Source organism: Betta splendens, chromosome 9 (assembly GCF_900634795.4).
Source record: "Betta splendens chromosome 9, fBetSpl5.4, whole genome shotgun sequence".
Classification (NCBI taxonomy): Eukaryota; Metazoa; Chordata; class Actinopteri; order Anabantiformes; family Osphronemidae; genus Betta; species Betta splendens.
Window position 1 is genome coordinate 8,524,023 of NC_040889.2, and position 25,746 is coordinate 8,549,768.

At 41.6% G+C, this 25,746-nt stretch overlaps 1 protein-coding gene across 22 annotated transcripts in view; it reads left to right on the forward strand.

The window, feature by feature from the left end:
• The window catches only part of cacna1c (calcium channel, voltage-dependent, L type, alpha 1C subunit), a 127,450-nt gene that overhangs the window by 27,653 nt on the left and 74,051 nt on the right, over nucleotides 1-25,746 (forward strand). For 19 of the 22 annotated variants that reach the window (XM_029161976.2, XM_041072262.2, XM_041072263.2 and 16 more), the window contains exons 2-3: nucleotides 10,931-11,363; nucleotides 15,538-15,643. In XM_029161976.2, coding sequence (XP_029017809.1) covers nucleotides 10,931-11,363; nucleotides 15,538-15,643 — 539 coding nt within the window. Of the gene's footprint in view, nucleotides 1-8,226; nucleotides 8,469-8,504; nucleotides 8,640-10,930; nucleotides 11,364-15,537; nucleotides 15,644-25,746 lie in introns of those variants that run through there. The other 3 variants (XM_055511988.1, XM_055511987.1, XM_055511989.1) reach the window with 3 other exon arrangements.

Below are 25,746 nucleotides of genomic sequence, written 5' to 3' on the forward strand. Positions count from 1 at the left end.
GATTCCAGGCCAGAGCAGGGAACAGCCCCAGGGGCAGAGAAACTGGGCGAGAGGACGGATCAGAGGGGCTGGATTTAAATGGAGCTCATTAGCTCATGGTAGCCGTGAGAGGTCCCTGCACACTGAGGACACACACACGCACGCACACATACACACGGAGACACACTTAAGTATGCATGCAAACACAGACGGCTCGCCTTGTGTGCATACAGTATGCACACGCAGACACGCACAAGTGCTTCTCGGTTATATTTTACAAGAGACGAGAAGCTCTGTGCGAGGGTGGGGCAGAGGAAGGGAAGGCGGCTCAGGCCGGGTTTTGCTGGGGAGCTATGACTGTCCAGGCAGCGAGCTCTGCAGATGGCTCAGACACTCGCATGTTTGTGTGCGTGGATTTGATTTTTGCCAGTTGTCCCCCCTTCCCCGGCTTCCCAGCGCGTCCACCCACTCAACATATGTCCTCCCTTCCTCTCCTGTCCCCTCCTCTCCCGTCTCCCCTCCTCTCCGCTCCTCATCAATAATCCTTCTAATCATCATATATTCTGCTGTGTCACTTCCCCCAGCCCTGTGTTTGAATATAAATGTGGGTGGTACGCGTGATTGTGTCGCAGAGAGCGCCCTTTTGTGCTTCACTTCAGAGCTTTCTGATGTATTTATATCCATAAACACACGCACGCACGCACACACACAGAGTCGTTTTCAGCTTTACAGCCAAACTGTCATCAAAGGGGGGGTTTGAGTTCTTCTTCTGCTGCCCAGACCCCACATGTCCCAGGAGGGTGAGGGAAGGAAACGCGGGGAGGGGCTGAGCTGTAAACCCAGCACCCACTAAGCCTCCCAACTATAAATCTGCAAAAACCCCATTAGACGCTTTGTATTTGTCAGTCAGACTCTTTTTTGCTAATCTTCGTCGAGGAAATTCACACGAGATTTGTCGTGTGTCTGCTCTGCTTTTGTCCGGATTTGTGGGAATGCACACTGATCACTGGTGCAATGCAGCGAATGTGGGATCACACAGTCGGTGCAGTCGCCGGAGGGCAGATTTTATTAATATAAGGAGCCACACACGAGCACAACGACGATCTGGGAGCTACCTGTTCTTTCCAGAACAACCTGCTGCGGCCTTCGCTGTTGCTTTGTTACATGACCAACCCTCCGTTGCACAGTTTAAACTAAGAAGGTGTTTAGTTCCAGCGCCTCCGCTCCCATGGCCCGTCTCCTGATGGGGGGGATACGCAGGGTGGGAAGGGCCTGAGTCATAAACCTAACGCTCCCTCCGAGACTGTGACGATGCCAGACTGTCGCGCGGAACTCTGAGAGCACATTCATTAGTGTTTTATAGCTTTGCAGCCTCGTCGGTTAATCACAGGCCCGGAGACGCCGCGCGGCCACACGCGCTCCCCATTCGAACGAACGCCGGGATGATTGTGCAGAGTAGAGATGGATCCTGCGTGTCGTCCACACAAAGACATCGCCGCATATGTGCTTGGCTCGATGGCTCCCTGATGTGTTGTATTTCACACACACCTACTCGTGTCTGCGTATCTACTTCTGTAACACACACACACACACACACACTGTGTAATGTCTCTATTCCGTCTGCGAGGACACATATTGACTCAACAGTAAAACGGCACCACCTCAGCTCCCCTCCACTCTGCACTTTAAGGCCTTATTGAAGGATTCCTAGCAGCTCTTACTGTAAGTGTGGGATCATTTATAGTGCCAGGGTCATCGCTGCCCATAGATCTGCTGATAATGAATAACGACAAAGCCTTTTGTAGGTTGCTCTGACATACGTTAGTCACAGTCCAGAGTTATTCACTATTTTACAGAACACTTCATTTGCATGTAAATGTGTAGCAGGTGCCTGACATGGTATACTGGAGATGTAGGTCAAACCGACCCGGTTACTATAAGCACCGTACATGTATAAGGTCCTTCGTAGCAGCGACGCCCGACTCTCGGAGGACTTGACGCAGATACGCACCGGGACAGATCACGGCCGACACAGAGTCATGAGCAGGAGACAGACCATAGAGCAGCCCCGCGTTCAGTGCGTTCAGTCAGTCTGCGCACTCGGGCGGAACGGCGGTGGGGCTGCAGACGTGAAGCGACAGCACCAGTGCATCGCAGCAAGCGTGAGGCTAAATATGACTGATAAAAACCCACAATCTGATGATGATATTACCACTAATATTAGTGGGATCTATAGGAGTGTGACACGTGAGGAGGATGCAATAATAATAATAATACGTATTGTTCTTAGCAATAGATAAAACCATGGTGACACTTTTAATGCCAAGTTTATTTGTCAGTTATTTCATATTAGTTATTATTAGTTTTCTTCTAAGGCAGAGCCAAAAATTGTGATTCTGTTTGTTTTTCACAGCTTAACATCAAAACTGCCACCAATTCTCTCCTCAACATGCTCTCATTGTTTTGTTGTGTAATGATTTTTCATATTTCGCTCATATTTCTTGTTTTTTAATGAGGACCTTACGGTTTTCAGTTAAAATGCGTGTGTGCTTTAAGGCCGAGGCTCCTCCAAGGGTCTGTTCAGGAGTTTGGCCTTTCAAAGTCAGCGGGAAGCAAAACCAGTGTCTCCATCTGCAGCAGTGTAGTTATACATTGAAAACTTATGTGAGACAGCAACTGAATATGATGCTGTGAAATATTAATTTGTTGCCCCTGTTATAAACTAAATATTGATTTTTGACTTGTTCGCCTGCACTGACAAAAAACAAAGTTTCCCAGTGGAGGCAGAAAATTAAAAATACTCGATTTTTGTTTATCAGACGTCTGTAATGTTTGCATTTGTGTCCCCACGAAGCAAATATATAAATGTCCCTTTGATAAACTATTAGAGTTGCTTCCATGTTGCCGTCTACCAGGCAGCCGCTCCCCAGAAGCATGTGACTAATGCATCCAGGCTTTAGCATGTGCGCTGTTTATTTTGTCAGCGTGTTCAAAGCAGAGAGAAGCAAAGGACAACATCTCTTAAAATGAAAACCAGCAGACGCACTGCTCAAACTCAACAAAGCGTTGCGCTATTATCTCGGGACTGCTCCGCTCTCTGAACACATAAAGTCCTCTCAGTCCGCTGAGGAACAACAATTACTGATAAAAATATTTAAACACAATTGTTGTTGTTGTTTCTATCGCTGAGTTTAATTTTCTTCATAGAGAAATTCGCTGTGAGACAGCAACATTTCCTACTTGCTCTGCTCCACATTCATGCCATTCCACACTCTCGTCTGGCAGCTGTCCAGCTCAACCACGGCTTCCTAATTAGGGTTACATTTCTTGCTCAAGGGCACTAGAGGCGGCTAAGTCTGCACTCTCTCCATGCAGATTTCCCCTGTCTCCTGTAGCCGTCCTGTCCATTATAGCCCGCTCTAACCTCTCGCAGACCCTGTGGCTGCTGCACCAGTTAGCGGCAGCGAGTTGCGTTTGGACCGCCTTTTCCGAGCGTGAGGTCACCGAGTCCTGCTGGCACACTTGGCAAAGTCTGTAAAGTAGCCAGGAGGGCGGCACAATGGCCTTGTCTCACAATTCCACAGTGCCTGCTGCTTGTTCCTTAGATTATTTGAGATAAACACATTAAACAGTCCCTTAGGAGTGGCAAAAGCATAAGAAAATGATTTCTTTAGTGAATGTTAGATGAGCTTATTCATGATCATAGCCCCTGCTGAGAGCACGTGCTGGAATCTCCTCACAGAAGGCACCTGGCCCACCCCAGGGCTCCAGCACAGACTGAAGTCAGCTGAACGGCTGTGCAGTGATACTGGAGCTGCCCAGTTATCAGCCATATTCCTACCATCTAAAGGGGTGTTTACAGGACGTAGACTGAAGAAGTGAGTGACTGAGTTTGCAAAAGATGGCTTGGTTTGCTGCCAAAGTGGCAGCGCCAGCAGCCAAATGATTATTCAGTGTTTGGATTCTGATTGGCGCCGTTTTTGACGACCGGTTGAATGACACGCATGATACGAAGCTACGGTGGATACTGAAGTAGCTACAGTCACAGAACATGTTGTTTTATGAATGCGCTGCAGTGGAACAGATGACCCTGAGTAAGACCCTGCAGGTGATGACCTTTCTACGTTTGAGGTTGAAACCACAGACATCAGGTCTCTGACACCTCTATGCTTTACATCTTTTCTTACATTGTCCCGGTAAAACATTCTGGTGTCAGCTCAGTGACTTATATGTTCAGTGCAAACACACATCATGAAGGTTGTCACGTAAGGAGCAGCGCACAGAGCGAGACAGGTAGGAAGACAGTTTGTATCTGGGTTACTCTGGCCTCACATCACTCCACTGCAGATGAATATTAATAAGGAGTTATTAATATCTGCTGCCTGCGCTGTGTGTGTGTGTGTGTGTGTGTGTGTGTGTGTGTGTGTGTGTGTGTGTGTGTGTGTGTGTGTGTGTGTGTGTGTGTGTGTGTGTGTGTGTGTGTGTGTGTGTGTGTGTGTGTATGTGTGTGAGTGTGTGTGTGTGTGTGTGTGTGTGTGTGTGTGTGTGTGTGTGTGTGTGTGTGTGTGTGTCTGTAAGGTCGGCATGGAGGCGCAGTGTGAACGAGCCTTCTCCTCCTTCTCCTCCTCCTCCAAACACGTATCTTCTTTACTTTTAGTGCTTCTTTCATCCTCTTCAACCTAAAGAAGACAAGCATCGTGTCTCAGTCGTTCCTCTGCACCAACGTAAAGCACAGTGACTCATACAACCTACTGTAGAAGGATGGTCAAAACATTAGAACCCCCTGCTGTGACCTCCGTAAACATGTACTGTAAAAGGCATACTGTAAATACCAGAGTTACTGTAATGACTCTCAGTTATCTCAGAATGAAGACATGTGACTGTGAGCAGTGGGTTGAGCCCCAGCTGTAACAGGTAGAGGTGTGTTCACTGCTCCATATCATTCTGATAAATGGGAAGCACTTTGTTTTCAGTGGACAGTAAATGAGCAGGGATTTCCCCTGACAATGGCTCCTTTCGTCCATTAACACTGAATGGTCTCTACAGTGTAATAACTTTCCAATTTGCTTGTTTAGCAGGTCACGTTGTGTTATTTGCTGCTTCGTGTGCTCTGCTTCACTCTGTGGATTCGGCGCGTGCACGTGCGCTTGCACGTCTGTCGTCTGGTGGAGGTTATAGATCACGGGAAGCAGGTGTGTGTGTGTTGTCTTTTAGCAGGATCTGGTGTGTGTGCGTGTGTGTGTGTGTGTGTGTGTGTGTGTGTGTGTGTGTGTGTGTGTGTGTGTGTGTGTGTGTGTGCACGTGTGTTGAGAGGAGCAGGTGTTTCTGTTCCGCTGTGCTTACTTGGCCAGATGAAGCAAGAGAGAAAGAGAGAGAGAGAGAGAGAGACGAATGACGAATGGGACGCACACACATTGTAACACACATTGCACATGTACACACACACATGCATGTGAAGCCGTGTGCTACTGGTAGAGAAGAGCTCTTACTTTGCTTTTGAGTGTTTTACTGTAATATCTCCTACAGTACAGTATGCACGTGCGTAAGTGTGTGAGAGTGGAGGAAATTATTAAAAGGCTCACAGTATTTCTGTTGACAATGATAATGAGGGTTAAGTATGACGGGATGTCATACGAGCCTTGCAAAACATAGAAGCAGCGCTAATTAGTTCTTATTTAAATTATGCAATGATTTCACTTCCGTTATATTAAATGTTCAATGTTTTAGATTCTTAAAGTCAGTGGTGAAGCAACATGGTGTTTTTGGACCAGCAGCTCTTTTCAGAGAGAGAGAGACAGAGAGAGAGAGAGAGAGAGAATAATTATTAGTCGCTTGAAAATGACAGAGAGGGAAGTGGTGTAAAAAAAAAGAAGGGAGAGGCAGCGAAGCAGGAACGATGGAGAGAAATGGAGAGATAAGGAAGGAGAGATTGATGGAGGAAAGCAGGACGGGGTGCGTAGCTGAAAATGAACTTATCCCCTGCCAGAGTCAATGGAGGGAGTGAGGACTAAAAAGATTAGGGATGGGAGCGGAGAGGAAGGGGGAGAGGAGGCGGTGTAAGTCGGAGGAGGGAGAGTATGAAGGGATGAATGGAAGTACAGTATGACAGGGTGAGGGATGAAAGAACGGGACGCTTCGTCTCCGTCGTTTATGGTAGATGTGGACTTAGAGCTGCTCTGGGTTGTTGTGTGTGCGCGTGTGCCCCACTAATTAGCATCTGATCAAGTGGCATCATCGGTTAACTGACAGATAAGTGCATCATCGCTGTCCACCCAAACAGATCCCTGTTGGTAACGGGCGAAGGAGAAGGAAAAGCGCACGGAGGCAGAGAGAGAGAGATGAGACGGGCGTGGATGAATAAAACAAGGACGGGGAGGCGGCGTGAGAGACTGATTCAGGGTGGGATAATCTGATTGGATCTCCTGCTTTGTCTGTTATCTATTTGAGCCAATTAAAGGACCAGAGCCGCTGAAGGCTTTGCGAGTCGGGATCAAGTTCGACCAGCGACGCGCTGTTTGCTGCTGCACAGATCTGAAGTTATTTGTATGTGTGCAGCAACGTCGTGTTTGAAAGTGGCAGAGACGGCATCTCCCTCCAGCCTTTATCATTACGTTGATAACAGCTCCACCAACCTCAGTTCACAGCCCAACTTCAAGTTCAGTTCAAGTTTGCGCCCGTAGCACAGATGTGAAGATGCTCTGCACTGTTTTAGAACATAGGAGCCCTTTTCATGTGTGTCCCAGCTACCACTACAGTTTAAACATTTTCTTACTGTAGCTCTGTGATCTCACAACACGTGCAACAGGTGTTGTCAGTCACTTAGTAACTGTGAGGTAGAACTGTACTATTATATGAGCAACGCCAATTTACTATAAAGCTGCTGAATGACTGCAGAGGACTTCAATGTACAAGTGAATTAGTGTGTAATGTTTTATGCATTCAAAAAAATAATAAGACCTAAAATGTGAACTTCATGTAATTTAATTACATGTAGATTGTGCATGTAATTTTATCCCATGAATACCGGGTAATAAGTTACTGTACATTTAATGTGAAGGGTTTCAGTCAGGTTAGGGTTATGCCATTAAATTACATAACTCAAGAAAGAAATATACTTTTTATTGATTCTCTTGGAGAGATTGCATTCTCTGCATGTGACCTTTACCTTAGTGGACATTCTCAGGGAGCTACTGTGAAGTGACTTACGCAAGGAACTGGTGGGATCAATTAGGCTTGAACTGTCAACCTTCTGCTTCCCATCCTAATGTTACAGCCACTGAGCCACAAGAAAATTTCTATGTATATATGAATTATAACTATAAATAACTTTCAGCAGTTTTACAAGGACTGCTCTGTTGGGTCAGTTGATATAGTGTTACATGTGAAGCAGGGGGTTTGCAGTTTAAGTCCAGTTGATCCTCCTCATGTATCTCTTATATTGGTAGATATTATCTTATCTTTTAGTGGATATTTCACACACTGTAAGCCTTAACTGGTGAAATAGTTAACATGCAAATTAAATGTAATTAAATTTAATTTCATTCAGTTTAGGTATTAGTCATGATTACGTTTTAGACTGACCAGTTTCATTCATTCATTCATTTCAGATGTTTTTTTGATGTTTTTGCCCACAGTACATTACAGTACAGTACCCTTTGTGTTTTAATCTCCTCTTACTCTTCTTTCCTTGCCTACTGTATATTTATTTCCCCTTCTTCCTCCACTGTTTGCCTTTCTACTTCCTGCATCCTGTCTTCTTCACCCTCTGCCCATTTGTTCTTTTATCTTCCATCATACTTTTACACACATGACTGCACGCACACACACACACACACACACACACACACACACACACACACACACACACACACACACACACACACACACACAGTGGCACATGCTCAGACAGACTATTAATGTTTTACTACTATTGCAGTTCACACAGCACACAAATGTAGGCCTGCTGTACAAACACATGCTCTCAGTGGTGGCAGGAAGTGAGAGATCAAAATGAAGAAAATAAAGAAAATCAGCCTCCATTGACGTGAGTGGTAATAAGGCTGCGTATAAAGCCTAGTGACGTCACCGCTGGTGAATGTGGCTCCTACTGCGCAGATAAATCTTGTGTTTTTTTTTAGTTCTGCGCATTTGCGTTAAGATTAACCTGAGGGCACTGCAGTTTTATTGTAGCTATAATTAAAATAATGAAGTTTATTTATGTCGCTCTTATCCAAACAAATAGGCTATTAAAAGAGCCTGAAATTAAACAGACAAAATATTACAGGAATGAAATCAGTGAAGTGCAATATCAATAAAACAAGTCGTGATATAAAAGTCTGAGACGCTGAGTGTATTAGGCAGTTCAGGGGGAAGATATAGGGTTAAAATAAAATTATTGACAGGCTCTTTAATGAAATGAGCTCCTCAGACGGGTCAAGGTGCCCTGACTGTCGCAGCACCTCCATCTCTCTTGTGTTTCACGAATAAAGGTGGGTGGAGGCGCCACGAGGATCCACGAAGGAGCAGAGTAATATCAGCTGTACAGTAACAACTTAATGCTTTAGATTTGATAACTGCGTCATAGTTAACGGCGCGTGAGCTAGCTTGTTGGCGGTTCCCGGCGGTTAGCTTTATACTGTAAGGTTTAGACAAAAAGAACGGTTTGTCTCGTTTTAAATCACTAATAATGTGTCGTTTTGTTTATGTCACTATTTTGCTAGTCTGCTGGAGGTGCTTCACGTACGTAGCAGCTGAGGAAAAGCAAAATTACTTTATTTCTCAACTTCTAGACTTACAGTAGACTTACAGTAGTTGTGTTGAATAGCAACAAGCTAGCTCTACCTTTAGCTTATGCTACTTACATTTGAAAATATTACTTTTAAAGCGTTGAATTAATCTCATCAAGGTTCCGGCATACACATAGTGCCAGTGAATAACGAAGGGATAGTTTAAGCACTTTAGGAATAAGAAACCAAAGAAATGGAGCTTAAAACATTAATGCAGATAATTGCTAGAGTCATTTAGTAAAGTGACATTTGAATTAATAAGCAAATGCTTGAATTCGTTTTGTATAGGTATATAGCTGTCTGGTTCTAAAGGTTACCGTGGAAAAGATTGTGATTCAGATATAAAAAACAAATGGAGCCTTCATATATTACTGATTAGGTATTTTTAAAACGTGTGAAACTGGTACATATGCATACACTGTGTTAGTGTCTAGCTGCTTTTGGGGTCAGTGATTTCTTTCTCAGTTAAGTGGCAGTAGTGTCTCTGCACATCAGTAGCGTCATGTGACCATACATGACATACTCAGTGTATGAGACCCTTTATGAGCATAGATAACGATCATAGATAATGACTGCAATTAGAATAATTGCGCAGCTTTATTGAATGGGTGTGTTTTGATTGAAATTACACTTGACATTGCCACATTATTGCGCCTGGTACATAGGACAGTATGTCTGTGTGATTAGAAACATGTGAAGGTATTGAGGGTCTGATGTAATGTTCCCCTCAGGCCATCGTAGTCTGTAAATGCAGAAACCTTTAGCTCTGATGTAATAGGAATGGGACTCAGTGGATACTGTAACTGTCTGGTAATCATCCTCTACATACAGGATCAGTATATTTTTCTCTGGCTTGTCTATTTAAACCCCCCACCAGAAACCAGAAACCCCTTTCTCGTTTTTTCTTGCCTTATAACTGGTTAGATTAACTCTTTGAAGGATCTTAAGATACATTTTCCAAAGCACTGATGAAAATACAATACGCCTCAAACCACCATGGCCAAGACTGATGTCTCTGTTTCCACCGGGGATGTCTGTGCTAAAAAATGCATTGACTCATTACACTGCAGCATGTACCCCAGTGTATATATTACAGTCCATGATTCATGCATTTTTATGCATTTACTATATTTGTTACTCTGTACTTAGGCAGTGTGCAGTTATATATATATTAAATAAACATGAACCTAAGTGAGTCTGGCCTTTGTAGTTTCTCTGATGCAATGCAGCATTTTCTATTGTATCTTTCATGTGCCTGCTTTTTGACACCAAGCTAACATTACTGTGTATTTTCTTAAACCAGAAATAATATATCATATATTATTGCACAGAGAGGTCTGTCTAATGAAAATTGAGAGCATTTGTGGAATCCGTGTTCACGTCAGAGAGAAAAGGAGGCTGAGAGGATATTATAGCTGTCTTTAATCTGGCTAAGCATACAGTATGGATAATCCGCGCTCGCTTACTTTTACTCAGTCTTATTCCTTCGTTTTGTCTGGATGATACAATTTTGTAATCTGACTGAGATTATTGTAATTCTGTCTCTCATTTCTTACTCATCTCGTCTTTTATTCCACTACATACATTTGTCTTCAATCTTTTCTCTGACCTGAGACATATACTACTATTACTATATACTAGTGTAAGTGTTAATGCTTTAATTATATAGGGAACCTTAAGTACTATTAGGGGAATAGATATTTTGTATTTCAGAGCTTTTATTAATATATCTTTGGTAATAATATATATATACAAAATAAAATCTCATGACAGCTTACATTTTATAAATAATCATTTTTTATTATTGAATAGAGAGTATTAAATGTATTAGCTAGTAATCATTGGAAAGAAGCGACTGTTGACACAAAATAAACAGACAGGGTAACCTACACAATATGCAGAGGATCTCAACATCATATGCTTAGCTGTGCTGACAGATCTGAGTATATTAGTCATCAGTTTGTTTCCTCAGGGCCTTCAATGAAATATACACCGAGCTCACCAATTGATGTCATCAAGAGTTAAACCTCCAATGAAAATTCAAGGAAATGTGTGATTTGTAAAACCAACATGTGTACCCCTACTACTACTGGTGATTATTAAGAGCTAAACACCTGTGTGATGATTAATGACTCAAGCTTCTCCTGCTCTTCTCTCCACTGCAGGCTCCGACTACTCTCCACCTCCACCTCTGCCACGGCCTCCTCCCCCCGGCTTGACCAATGAGCACAGCGGCAGCAGTAGCCGAAGTGACCATGGCGGAGGAGGGGGCGGGGTCAACCATGGAGTTGGCGTCGTGGGCCTGGCACCGGAGCACATCCCTACACCCGGGGCGGCGCTGAGCTGGCAGGCAGCTATCGACGCTGCACGTCAGGCCAAGATGATGGGCAATGCGGCGTCAGGTGGAGGAGCGGGGCTTGGATCGGGAGGGGTCGGGCCCATCTCCACAGCCAGCTCCACACAAAGAAAGAGACAACACTATAGCTCTAAGCCCAAGAAACAGACAACGACGACGGCCACAAGGCCGCCACGGGCACTACTCTGTCTCACACTCAAGAACCCCATTCGCAGGGCCTGCATCAGCATTGTAGAATGGAAGTATCCTTTACCTAACTAACTTCATGATGGAAATAACCCTTCTTTTCTTTCTCAATCATGTTGTCCCCTCTTCCTCGTCTCTGTTTTGTTTTGTTCTCCACTTGTTCTTTTTAATCCTTTCCCTCTTTCCTCTGTTTTCTCAAAGGAGGATACAACAAATTTTGTCATTTTTATCCTTTCTCAACACCTGTCTCTGGAACATTTCTTTCACCCACCAACCTTTTTTTAACCATATGCCCTTTGTGCCTCCTCTGCATTCTCCCTTCTTTACTGTAGTGTTTTGCCCTCTATTTATTATCCATCTCGGCCTCCCTTTATTTTCTCTAATTCTCTTGATGCCTGTTGTTACCCCACCATCCTTCCATTATGCCCTTCATCTCCTCTGGAGTTTTTGTTTTGCTTCTCTAAGCTGCTGAACATAATGACTTGGTTTTCCCTCAGGGTGAGATGGAAGGAGAAAAGAGGGAAAGAAAGACATGGTCAGAGTCACAGTCACAGTGATCACATGAGCATCAGCTTTGCCAGAGCACAGTGAATGTATCACCCTGAGAGGGGTAGAGGGTTCATGGAAATTAGAAGGGCAGAGATGTGGGCAGAACACCGATGTCAAAATGAGAGATGATGAAGTATTATAGTTAAGGTGGGAGGAAAGGAGGTATTAAGGAAAGGAAAGACAAGGAAGAAAACAGAGCACATGAGGCCATTAATTGAGGAAGAGAGGAGTAGAAGGGGTAAGGAAGAAAAGAGTGGTTGTTTGGGAGAGAATGATTATCATTATTATCATTAAATGATGAAGAAAGGCATGATGAGATGAGTTTGTCTCTGTTTTCAAGAGACTTGCATTAGGGAATTATCAAATTAGAACAAATCAGAGCTGATAATTTTCCAGGCTACAATAAGCAAATGTGTTTTGGAAGATTCCCTCCCAGAGGCATAGAAGAAGCTCAAGGACTGGTCAAAGCACGTGTCACAATACTACCAAAGTTGAAAATAAACCGGAAAATAGTGACTTTGAATAATAGTAGTAGACTTTTCTAGAAATTACTATAAAACTGTACTGTACTCTCCAGCTGTAATAATGCTGGAAAATGGTAGAAAACAGTATGTAAATCCTTGGGGTCTGTCGATGAGGCTCACAGTAAATGATGAACGTTCAGATCATTGCCCACAATTCCCGAGACCAATCATTTAAACTGCTCTGAAGGGTGGGAAGTAAGAAAGATGGGAATGAGTGGAGGAAAAGACGGCATCAAAGTGGCACACAGGGACGATGAATGGAGTGAGAGACACAGGAACATGGGAGAAACACTTGCCACATTACATTAAATTATGTCCTTCACGAAATTAAAAAATCCTTTAAACTCTCACTGGGTTTGCTTTGCTCTCGAACTAATTCCGAGACGCGTGATATAGTTATGCATGTTCAATGTTTATAAGGTGCTTATGTGTTTGCTTGACTGTATCCTCTTTTCTGCTAGTGCCTTTTTTCTCTAGAGATAGCAGATCCAAAATGTTCTGCTTTTTCTCCGTTGTTACCATGGCGACCGCTATTGCTCTCAACAGGTCAACAGGGCCTGTTTCAGCTCACACATCCACATAAAGCGCACACTTAGGTTTTGAGAAATCTAAGACGCATAAACACTCTTAGAAAACATGTGCATGATTACACTTGGGTGATAAAGACCTGAAACACTCTCACATGCGATGTAATTATAGCATTTAAGCATTACCTGCTCACTGCAAGGTCAGCGTAAGGCCCAAGGAAAGAGCAGGGGCAGGTGTTCTTCTAACTACTGTGTTTCATCTATAAAATCATACTAAGTGGTAGTTTCAAAAAGTTGTCACTGAGTGCATTTACATGCACACACACACACTTTGGAGTCTTAGCTAATGGCTTATACATATCAGGTCACATGAGGCATTATGGTATTTGTATACAGCAATGAATCACTCAGTAAATACTCTCAGCAGAGTGTTGAGCTTGCTATCCCAGATAATATCAGTTTATCCCAGGTTTCTTATTTGGGTTTGTCAGAATAAGAGATTAACTGTTTATTGTGAGCTGCATGTGGTGTTTATATAAGCCAACAGCTGAATGCAGAAAATGTCAGAAAATAACAGTGACCTGGTGTGTATGTGGATGCAATCCCACTGTGACAGTTTGTGGTAAGCGTAGTTATTAAAATACTAGCTATACAGAATGCAGAATTTACTCCCTGGTGACTCCTCTTAGTTGAGAAAACCGCTGACTATTTATTGGTATCTTTATAGAAATCAGAGTTAGTTGTTCCAGTTCCTTTAGGCAAAATCATCATTTGAATTTGCTGTAGAAGATGCACATGTATTATTTACTGATAATCCATATACTGTCCAGTTCAATATCAATAGAGTTTCTATGTAGTTTGATGCTTCACTTAGCGTTTTCTCCAAGTGTTGTTTTGCTTTCAACAGCACAGCAGGCAGCAGATTTATTGTCATGCTGATGGAAGCAGACCTCAAGGGTTTTTAAAATTATGGGTCAGGAACCCAGAATGAGTCAGAGGCTTGTTTTTATGTGGGTCTCTGCATGTCTGCAGTGTGTTTTAATGAGCCCTCTGTACAAGGGTGAGTGATTTTTTTTGATGCATTTTAGTCCCAGGTCTGATGATCTTTTGGCCAGGGATGTTCAGGAGTTGATCCCTAATTCAAACATAAACAAAGTATTAGCTCCACTAAGAAAGTCCTTTCTCTTTTTTGGTTTTCTTCTGTCAGCAGGAGTAGAAAAATCAGAAGTTAAATGTTCTAAAACAATAGCTTATCTATTCACGACTGCTAAAATGGTTATACTGCAGATGCAAGAGTGTAAACTTACTGTGTGTTATTTGTTTTTTAGGATAGCTCCTCCATTCTGTTTAGTTTTATCTGTATAGGGCTACTGAAGCATAAACTTCTCTAAGTTTATGTTTGTTCTTTTTGTTTCCTCGTGAACATTTAGGATGTAAATTTTAACGGGTAAGCAGAATTAAATTTGAAATGCAACTTGTTTTTTGTAAGAATGTAACACAAGTAGACGTCCACTGACTGTTATGTAACTGTAGCATGGAAAGTAGAAGATTACTCTGGCTAAACTCTAGCTGAAAAAACAAACAAACAGCTATTTAAGTTTTGTCAAAGTCGCTATGAAATTAAGTAAATCATAATGCATTTCTTGGCTACTATTCTCCAAATCGGTCACTTGCGTTGAAAAATTTTATAATAGTAGATTTCAGTATACCCATACTGTTCGTCCTGATGTTTCCCAGCTAAAAGGAGCTATTGACTGTGTGATAAATGTCACAAAAAAACTGTTGTTCAGTTGTTTTGTTATCTGTATTTTCGCCTCTGACATCGCTGCTTATTGTTCTCTAAGAAGGTGTGGAGTCAAGACCAGTTTGACATGTTGTCAAGAAGAAAAGGTAGAAAGCGAGGTAGAAGGGTAGAAAGGAACGAATGGCAGAAAAGAGGAGGGAGAGCAAAGAAGGTGACTGGAGGTGACAGCGGTGGCAGTTAGTAATTGTGTTGACACAAACCAGACCTCCTCTATCTCTCCTTCACATTCCCTCTCTCCCTTGCTCTCTTTCAGCACTCCCACCCTCTCACTTAGTATCCCTCCCTCTCTGTCTCTGAGGCCAAAAATAATGAGGTCACTCCCCTCTCAAGGACCGCTCCAAATAAAAACCCTCTGTGTTTTTCCTTTCTCTCATTCCATCTTGCTCTGACTCTTTCTTTGTCCACATCCCGTCTTCCACGCGACAGGCCTGCTCCTCACTGCACCATATTTGGGCATGCACTGTCTGTCTAATCCTACTCCACACAAAAAAGTTCTAAAGTGACCCACTATTTCTTAACACAAAGGCAAACTCAACAACTTTGATGTCTTTTATTATGTCATAGTGTATATACAGTAGATATATACATATATACAGGACATGTAAGGATGTATGCCACAATACACCTGCTAGAGTATAAAGCCTCTTTATTTGAGGACAGAAGTCAGTGTCTTTCAAGAGTCTAAGCTCACAGTCGTGGGTTAAACATGTTAAACATACCCAGGTCATACTAACTTGTCCACTTGTTGATCTGTGTAAATGCATCAGCACACACTGCACCTTTTCTTGTTTGTACAGTATTGTACATACCTTAACCCTCCTCTCAGACCATTTGAAATCATTATCCTGATGACCATTTTCGCCAACTGTGTGGCCTTAGCCGTCTACATCCCCTTCCCTGAGGATGACTCCAATGCCACCAACTCCAATCTGGTGAGTAAATGTTTACCTGCTGAACATATTGATGGTGACTGATCCAGTAGTTACTGGTTTATGCAATGTCTCTGCGGCTTCACTATGGGTATGAGTTCTGTGGTTTTGTTTGTGTGGCCTCACACCAGAGCTTCAGATTACTTATCGTGACTCCTGTGTAATTAGGTGCACAAGTGATTATGAAACATTTCATCAGCATAATTTTCTGTTAATTAGCATTTCTGTGCAACATGTCATTTGCACGTTTCAAGCTGATTCTATTGTGCATGTGATTTAAAGGTGTTTATCCAGCAGGCAGGAGTCCCAAATGTTACTGGCTCATGAGGGTGAAAAGCCCAACGGATGGCATGAAAGGAGTAAAAATCACAATTTGATAGGGAGCAGGAAGGAGGAAAGAGTAAAAATCAGGTGTGGAGAAAGAAAGCACAGCTTTTCATATGGGTGATAGCTGAAGAAAATTGTGGGCTGGTTATTTTGACTGTGGACTCTTGAGTTGCATCAGATAAAACAGTGCTAGTTGATTGGATCAAGGGGAAATCTTTTGATTTCTTTTGGACAAAACATTCTTTTGACTAAGGTGAAAATTGCTTTTTTATAGAAAATTCATGAACTTGATGGCTTGACCTGCTTAATAGCTATTGGTGTTAAAATGATTATACTTATTTAATACAAAAATAATCTAAAAATAAAAGCATTTGTCTCCTAAAATATGAATGGTGTGGAAATAAATGTGTTGTTGTGTTTTTTGCTATATACAGTAACAGCTGTATGTTTTTTTTCAGTGCTTAGAAGGTGTGTTCGAGGTGTATGTGTCTGGGTGCAGATGTGTACTGTACCAGTGTATTAGTATGAAGAGGACACTAATCCCTTTCCTTCTTTCTAAGAATGACTTTGTCACATTTACTAATGATTTGTGCTGTATGGTGGGTTTCAAATTGTGAGTGGTGTATCTGGATTCTGGGCTCTGCCAGTTGACAATGGCGGCATGTTCCGTGTGGTGCATTACTGGTTTCACCCTTATGGGGACGCAGCATAATGTTTATGCTTTGGGTTCTTCTCTGTCTATTAGTTCGTCTCTGCTTACTGCACTTGTGTGAGTGGAGAAATAACATTTATTTTTATGTACTTATATGGAGATACACAAATGAAAAAGTAAATATGAAAACTAGAGGGTGGACAGCTGTTTTCTCCACAATCTGATCACCTTCTCTCTCATCCTCCCCGTTTATCTCTTACTGAAGTTTATAGAAGGCCAGCAGTACTGTATGCATAGTAGTTATATTACATTTTACAGCATAGCCAATGTTATACAGTATAGCTAGATTTATGACTAGATATTTTAAAGTTGTTGTTGAAGCTCTTAATAATTATCTGAAGGAATCAGAAAAGTTTTTAACCTTTTCAGTATTATCAGCAAACATTAAAATCTTTATCACTCAGTCAGACACAAATTAAAAGCTTTGACTTTCAGAATCTGTCTGGACAGTCTCCTGGATAATAGTAACAGGTTTTCCAGTCTCACAGCTTCTGTCAACACCATGAGGAGAATTTTAATGCTTCTCTGTTTGCTGTTTTGAAACAGTATACAGCAGTGGCACGCAGACACACATAGTTGGATGAAAGGTTTAGCCTCCTAAAACAGCCTATTTCCCAGTCTGCTATTATAGCCGGTTTATTTTTGTGTTACTGGTGACAACCGTTGTTACTGAAAAGATATACAGTAAGATGCACATATATACACACACCTAAATCCTCTCACCACAACAACAGCTGTGGTCAATTAGTTTTATAACCTTCTGAGAGACAGGAAACACTGTGCAGATGAACTGTTTTGTAAGGAAGGTAGACGAAATGCTGCTTGTTACAGGCATCAGCCAGAGTTTGAGATGCTTTAGGTCAGACACTGTGGTGATATGTATGTCCAATATGTCACTTCTTAATTTAAACATTTGGAAAAGTGGACCTATGCTACTCTTGGATCATTTGAACATTAATAGCATTTACATCTTAAAGTGTTGCTTTTGCATTTCAGTGTGACAACTGTGATGTAACCTTCTCACTAAATATAGTGTGAGTTTAAGCCACAGGGGATCTTGTATTTCCTGTATCAAATCACTTTGAATTTGGTTCACTCTGAATCCCTTTGTGCCTTGACTGAGATTGTATTTTGTTTTTTTTTCTGCCTTTCAGTGTGATGTTCTTGTCTTCGTCCCATGTGATTTGGTTTGAACTCCCCCCATTTTTGCCGATGAACTAAAGGGTTATATGATGTTTAGAAAAATATTAGTTTAAAGCGGCCATCATCACTGTTGCTAAGCATCTTAATGATGGTCATTACATTTACTCTTCATTTTGTGTGATCAAGCCTGAGTATTATTTTTAGTGTGGCACCGCCTCACACAGGTCTTTCTTATGCAATACCAGAGATCTGTTGTATTGCTTCCAGTACAAGATTTCTATTTCTGTCGGCATCCCATAATGTGCCGCTCTGTCTCCTTGACGACATGCCCAATAATAGCAGCCAGAGAGGTTGTCATGGATATTGTAACCGTAGTGATGCACCTCATCTGTCCTTGGTTACAGAGAAAAAAAAGGGTAGGAACCAAAGTGTGAGAAAGTCTCTTCTCTCAGGGAGAAAATACATGCTGCACTTTTTAGTACTTTAGTAACCACAATATTCTATTAGAAATGGTAAAACTAGAGGAATTTAGTTCAACTTTTATACTGATCAGTTACTTATCTTATTTTGTCTGCCTCTGATAGTGGTGATACTGTGCATCAATTACAGGCTACATAGTGTTTGTATACTGTGTCACGAGCGTTTCCACATACAGTAATTACATGTACCTAAATTTGTAGTGTGCAGTAGTTACAGTAGATGTGTTCATAAGGTGACAAGGTGTACAGTGTTAGATGAACTAGCTCCTGGCTCTTTGGTCAAACAAATAACTGTGAATCATATCTTAGATGGTAATACACCTCATCTGATCATGCACACCCACATATCAGTGTTGATGTGTTTTATCCAGATGTGTAAAACAACCAACAGTATTATACTACTTCTACTAATACAGCCGACATTTTCCTAACTTTCACCGAGCTGAACCACAATTTATTCCAATGATGTTTTGTGAATTGCGCTGTTTGTGTTTTAGAAGTACATGTACAGCTACTTCTGAGAATGTTGCTTTAATCTGTTTTATGAAATCGTCTTGATATTACGTACCGATAAGGATTATTCCCAGTATACTTAATATCGTTTGAACTGATGAAATCACCTGAGTTAAGCCTACAAACAAATTCATTACATTTATTGCACCACATACTGTCTGGCGTCTGTTCTTGTCCTCCCTCTTTTCGCTTCCTCCCTCTCCCGATCATTTCTGCTGTGGAGGATCAAGTTAACATGCTGTTCCTTTGGGTGCTGCTCTGCTGGTTGCTAGGAGTGTCTATTTATAGATGCTGAGAAACAATCAGGATCTGTCTGTACATTCACTTATCTAAACAATGTTGGTCGGAGCTTTCTTGTGGTGATGGCGATGTGCAGCTGTGCGCGTACATGCTTTTCTAAGTCGCAGTGGAATGCGGCCACTGGCTGTGAATCCGGATAAGGATTTAGATGTGTGTTTATGACGGTGTGTCTGGTGGTCTGGTGGTCTGGTGGTGTCTGAATTTAGCAGTATATTACCTTTACCGGTCGGGTGTGTGTGTCTGTGTGACGGTGTGTGCATCTGTTTAGATACACACTGTTTATATAAACAGACAGAGCTGAATAGGATTCACTACTGTATTTTATCTGCTCGTATACACATCCGAAGGTCCCTCCACACAGATGGGAATCTGTTGCAAGTTTTCAGCAGTACACTGACTTCCAACCACGCTGTACCCTGAGGAGTCATTATTTGGAAATTAAAAATGTTGTTCCTTTTTTGGCTCCCAAAGGAAGCAAGGAACACCCGAGTTACCATTCATACTGAAGACCTGGGCATTTTCCATCTCCAAAGCAACTTCTTCCTTCAAATGAATTATATTATTGAGGTTGAATAATGTCAGTGTGATTCAGGACACAATGATCTTTTGAAGTAGATGTATTTACATACATTTAATTCAATACTTTTTTAAATTTTACCATAATAGACACAAGTAATTTATTAATTTATTAGAACTGAAGAGCCTTTGTCACTCTTTATCTCACTGGTTGAAAGAACTAGTTGTTAACAGACATTATAATTAAAGTGCATCACTCCGTTACATGCTGTTGTGACATGCACTGTGTTGAATAGTAGCTTGTTATAAAATATCTAATAGGCACGAAATTGTGGTTTTGTTTCTGCTTTAGTCTGTCTCACTCTTCCATTTTCACCGTCTTTCTCTTTTTTCCTCCTCCAATAAAGTGAAAGATAAAGACTCTAACTGATGGCAGCTGTGGCACCACATTCATTACAGCACCATTTCCTCTTCCCTCTCTCGTCCCCTACTTGCCTTTTAATAGTCCCATTTTGGTGATAAAGATTGGAAAGTTTCCACACAAAAACCTAACCTCTCCATCTTTGTTCTTTTCTTTCTTCGTTTGCCTTTATGTTCATTTACCAACTATAAAAAGTAAAGAGTATTCAAGTACTTGTATTTGAGAGTCTAGATAAAATGAATTTGTGTTCCAAGAAGCAGTCCGCTAAGTTGTGTTAGAACACTTTCTTAGACATGTATTGCCTGATTTCCAAAGCAGATCCTTGGAATTGTCCCATCATAGCCCTCTTATTTACTTGAAAATCGTTTTGGTGCATTTTTGTGATGATATATATTTAGTATAATACAGCATATATATTTATTGATTGATTGTAGGGTATACGCATACTTTTGTGTAGGGATTTGTGTGAGGTTGTATTTGAAGTCTGTGCAGACGAGTCATGGTTAAATTGGGTCATATGATCCTTACGAAACTGAAATAAAGTTTCCCTAATTCCGATGCCAAGTCAGAAATTATTAACATTACATAACTGTCTGAAAAGGCTAGTAATAGAGAGGTGAACGTTTGATCATTGGTATGAAACTCCAGATGTCATAAAAGCGAGAGAGACACTGTGAGCTAGAGAATGAGACATAGGAGGATATTTTTCCTGAGCTAAAAGTGTCCACCTCTGCCTCACATCGACCCACATTGCAGCTCCCACAGAACACACAGGGAGAAAGCAAGAGTAATGCCTCTGTCCGTCACGGAAACACAAAGTTCTCAGTGCAGCCTTCCGCAGGGAGCAATGTCAGTCTTAATGCTCTCGTTTCACTCAGAAACATTCTTGTCATTGCTTGCTGTTAAGTTCTTTTGACTAAAGTTCAGTGGCTCTGTTAAAGTCATTTTACAGTATAATGCCAATTTTGAAAGTCATTGTAACTCATAATTGGATTTACTTTTCAACAAAGCAAAATATTTTCCTATACCACAGACACCACTGGGATATTAAGCTTAATTTAGATAAATAAAACCTGTTGCTGCAGGTCCTGTAGATGCAGTACATTAGATGCATTTTGAACACAGTTTGCTTTGTGCTAAGCCTAAAGTAGCTTTCTTCTCAAAAACATGACCTATGACTATCATGTTGTTACTGGTATTGCATAAACCCACACACACCAATTACATACACAGTAAATATTAGAGCCATGGCAACAAAGGTAATGGGAGTCACAGTACACTTCTGGGCACATTACAATGGTGTAATATGTGCGCAGCCTGTGCATGTGTGTCATTGAAGACTAATATTTGACTAGCGTTAAAAGCCTGCTGTGACATCAGTACTGTAGGAAAAAGAAAACTGCACACTTACTACTTAAAGGTAGTTAAAAGGTCCCCCATCAGTCAGTCTCCACTCTTAATGCAAAACATGTCACTTGCTTTAGTTATTACTAGAGGTTGCAGCATTAGTACTGTATACCCGCTTGTAACGTAAGTAACCTTCTCCTGTAAAGAGAAATACCAAATAACAGACAATAGTTCATGGCGGACTTAATGATTACAATGGTCACCCTTTCATTGCTAGGCCTGTTTCTGGTGAAATGCTATGTGTGTATTTATTTCTGGTCTCATGTCTTCACCTAGAAATCTTGTGGTTAGTTCAGATTCTTTTTTTCAAATCCAAGTTCAGAGACCAAAAAGTACGTTGTTTAAAATGGCATAAATGCAGATACGTGCTCCCTTTCATAGGTGATGCAGCGATGCTGTCTACTGCTAGGGAGAACTTGCAGGGATGTTGGTGTGGTATTCATTGACATTTAGCCATCTGGTCTGGGATCTGGCAACCACACATCCTCTTTCGCTCTGTTTCTCTGAGCGTCTGTGTTTCCCTTCTACGACCAGTCAAGGTGGCAATATACATAAAAGTACACACTCTGCCTGTCAATGAGGCATGTCACTGTGATGCACAACACACAGCATATGTGTGTGTGTGTGTGCGCGCTTGCCATTTGGTAGTAGGGTTTGTGTGTTATACTTTATCAAAGGCTGGGTTCCCATAGAAACAGATGTTTCAGTTTTGTTCCTTGGTGGCAACGTGTGACAAACTGTTTGTCTGTGTGTGCTGTACAGTATGTGTGATGTGCACAGAAATCCCTACCACAAGGACATGTGCTTTTTGATTAACTAGAGTCATAAGCCTAACACAGATACACCCATATCCTGCATTTACCAGCCTTTCAGATCATTGCCAAACACAGACTCTACTGTATGTTCACACATACTGTACAGACAAAGGGGCAGTTCAGTATTGAAACAGCGTCCTTATGTTTTGTGCATTCATTATTTAGGCCCACCTGACATGCAGTCAGCATCTCCAGTATTTGTTTTATTCATGTGATGACTCATCTACAGCATGTAGTGAATTAGCATCAAACGATGACTATCAGTTAGCTTTTGCTGCTGGGTCTTTATCGTTCATTGCTGAGAGGCTAGTAGGAGGTAGCTTGGTCATGATCAATGAAGTGGCCTTGCTCACGGTACTTTAATTTAACGCTTCCACTTTTATATTTTACTGCTGTAGGATAAATAGGCCCAGCATGTACAGCAAAGCTTGATGCATAAATTAAGGACCATGCAGTGAAATACAAACCAGAAGAGCATTTCCTTAACTTAGTAGTGTAAGTGACATTTATGCAGAACTTTGCCTTGACAGCCTTAATAGATTTCCATACCCAGATAAGGAATTAAAAGCCTAAAAGAGCGAGAGGAAGTTTGATCAGTTGGTGATATGCCTAATATGGCAGACAATGAGGTGGCATATGACCTCATGATGTCACAGTGTGTGGGTTTTGTGCTATTCATTGGATCTGGACTATTGATCACCGTTTCCCAGTAGCTGTCCACTGCCTGCTCTTTTTGTCATCTTTTCTTTTCCTGTCCTCCAACTTTGTAGGACAACTATCAGGTGTGTCTGTGTGTGACAGCGACCTCCCTCCGCTGTACCCCCCGCACCCTCCTGCTCTTGGGAGGTGACCCAGTTTCCCATGATCCAATGCGGGTGCTTCTGCTGCGTTGCTGTCGGAGTGGTATTGCGAGGTCCTTTAATGCCGACTGTGACTGCACTATGAATAATGGATAAAGAGAGTGACACAGTATTAGACAGAGGAGGAGAGAGAGAAGGGACGCTGGGAGGGGACGAAGATGGAGAGAGATGGGGTAAAAGGTAAAAGAAATGTGAAAAACAACAATAAAAAAAGAAAAGGATGAAAAAATGAAAAAAATGAAATCTGTGCTTCTCTAAAAGCTGTGGCTAATTCGGTACCAATGATATGGTGTTGGCACATATTTGAATAAAATCATTCAATCAATAAGCTCATTAAAAACTTTTCAAATGATCCTCTTTTCCTACAGATGGACGTAATCAGGATGTCCTTTTCTCCACAACTGGTATCAGAGATTGATGGGTCTTTGTCTAATGTCCATTAATGTCCCACCATCCTATTCCCAAAGGACATACACCACATTAGTGTGATAATTAGAACAATTCAAGAGCCTGGTTAAAATGGCTTATGGTTAGTGTAGATAATTTTTTTATGTTGAAGTGCAGCTGCACAAGGTGAAAAGGTCACTGTACTGTCAATCAGTGTGTCAAACATCTAACATGACATTGACGGCTTGGAAACACATTGTGGTGTATGCATGAGTGTGTATGTGTTTACTGTATGTGTAGGTGTGTGTGCTCTTGTGGTCATTTGCATAGTTAACCTCTGTCACTGCTGCCTGCAAAGTCTACCTGTTGAATAACGCCTCAGCTGTCGCACAGTCGCACGCAGTATTTCTCCAAAGCAGACACATACACGCAGAAGCTGCCTATCACCTTTCTGCCAGAGCTCTCAATCCGTGGCTGGGTTGAGTTTGTAAAAGCAGTGGGTTCAAACACATGCAGTCATACACAGCAAAGACTCTCTTTCATTGGCTGTTGTGAATAATATATTTCACTTGGTCTAAAAGGCTCTAATGTGCCCACACAGCCTTTTACTTCAAAGCAGAAAGTTAACACAGGCATGCATGCATTTGCTCAGTAAAAGAAACCAAAGGAAGAGACTACAAAATTTTAGCGACCGGCTTATGTTGTGTTATAATGTGGGGGCTGAACACATGTCTCTGCTTCCCTGTAGTTCATTTTTCAGTGTGTTAATTGTATGCACACAGTTCATGAAAGCCACATTTAAAATGGTATGTGAAGAATTTTCTTCTGGTTTTGTCTTCTTCTTCTGTGCTTCTGATTTATCATAAGTTTAAGTTCCTTTCTTTTCCTGTCTTCCCTCTTTTCATTCTTGCTTTTTGTTTATCTCACTATATTTTTTATCACAGTGTGACTTAACTCTATTATGGAAAACAATAATTCTTGCTTTGCGACATCACAGTGGGTGGTTGTGGATGAGGTTTTAGTGAAGATGCCCAAGAACCACAAGATCAAGGGTTTGATTATGATGTTTATTCTGGCCACATGTACATCAGATTTGTGATGATCACTAATCAAAGGGCCTGTGAGTGGTTAGTGTAGCTCACATAATGATTAATATTTCAACTTTGTGTTGAAACTGTTTATCTCTGGCTTTGAAAGGAAATACGTTTGCCCACTAATTATATCAGAAATGGTTAACAGGCTTAGATGCACATGAGAACATGCTGTCTCTTCCCTCTCCTCCAGTTTCTGTCTTCTCCTCTGTTGCTTCTTATCTCTTCACTTTGCCTTCTCTTCCAGCCTCGCTCTTTTCGTGCCTTTTCCCTGATCTAATTAAAATGCCATCTTCAATTCACTGGTGAGCCCCCTCCCTTCTTCTCTTTGTGCTCTACTGCAGTGTAAACATGCTGTGTCATATTAGAAGTCCTGAATCCGCTTTGTCATGTGTTGGTAGCTTAGCAGCTGAGCTGCCATGTTCTCAGATGGTTCTCGAACAGTTTGACTCTGCCATGGTAGATGACACTGTAGCAGGGGCTTTGAATAATATGTTATGTTTAGACATGTTTGCTTTGGGCCAGTATTGCCCTTGTGGAATTGTTGTGGAGGTTTGCTGCTAATTTCCACATCAATAAATCCCAGTGTACATTTCTAAGTTCCTCCCATGAGGAGATGCTGCAACACAGACCTCTATTGTGGTGGTTGCACTCTGTTCCTTTTTTTAACCTCCTAAAATTGCTTTTTGAAAAACCCTTTTCACTTTTTGCTCAAACGTAATGTCAAGCAAACAGATGAAAGTGCGGTTTATTTAATCCATACATCCACCTTTGCCATCCTGTGTTGAGCCACTCATACTTCATCAGCTCAGAATGAAAGGACAGATTCACAACGTGGAGTCGCTCTCGCATTGGTTCAGAGATGTGATGTAACCTCGTCTGTGTATCATGCACATTGTTGAATGAGTGTTAAACACTAATCTAATTCTAATCTTCAGCGACCTCCAAGTCAGATTTAATTATGAACTAAAACACTTAGACACAGACAGCTTGTAATGCACACCCACATCCACACACAAAGGAACATGACACTTAGCCTCTGCTCCATAAAGCAGGAACGAAACTTTGAAAGAGCGAGTTACGTCGTTCCAGGTGCTTGACCCCTTCCGTTTTCTCCACTAAAGCCTTCAATGTG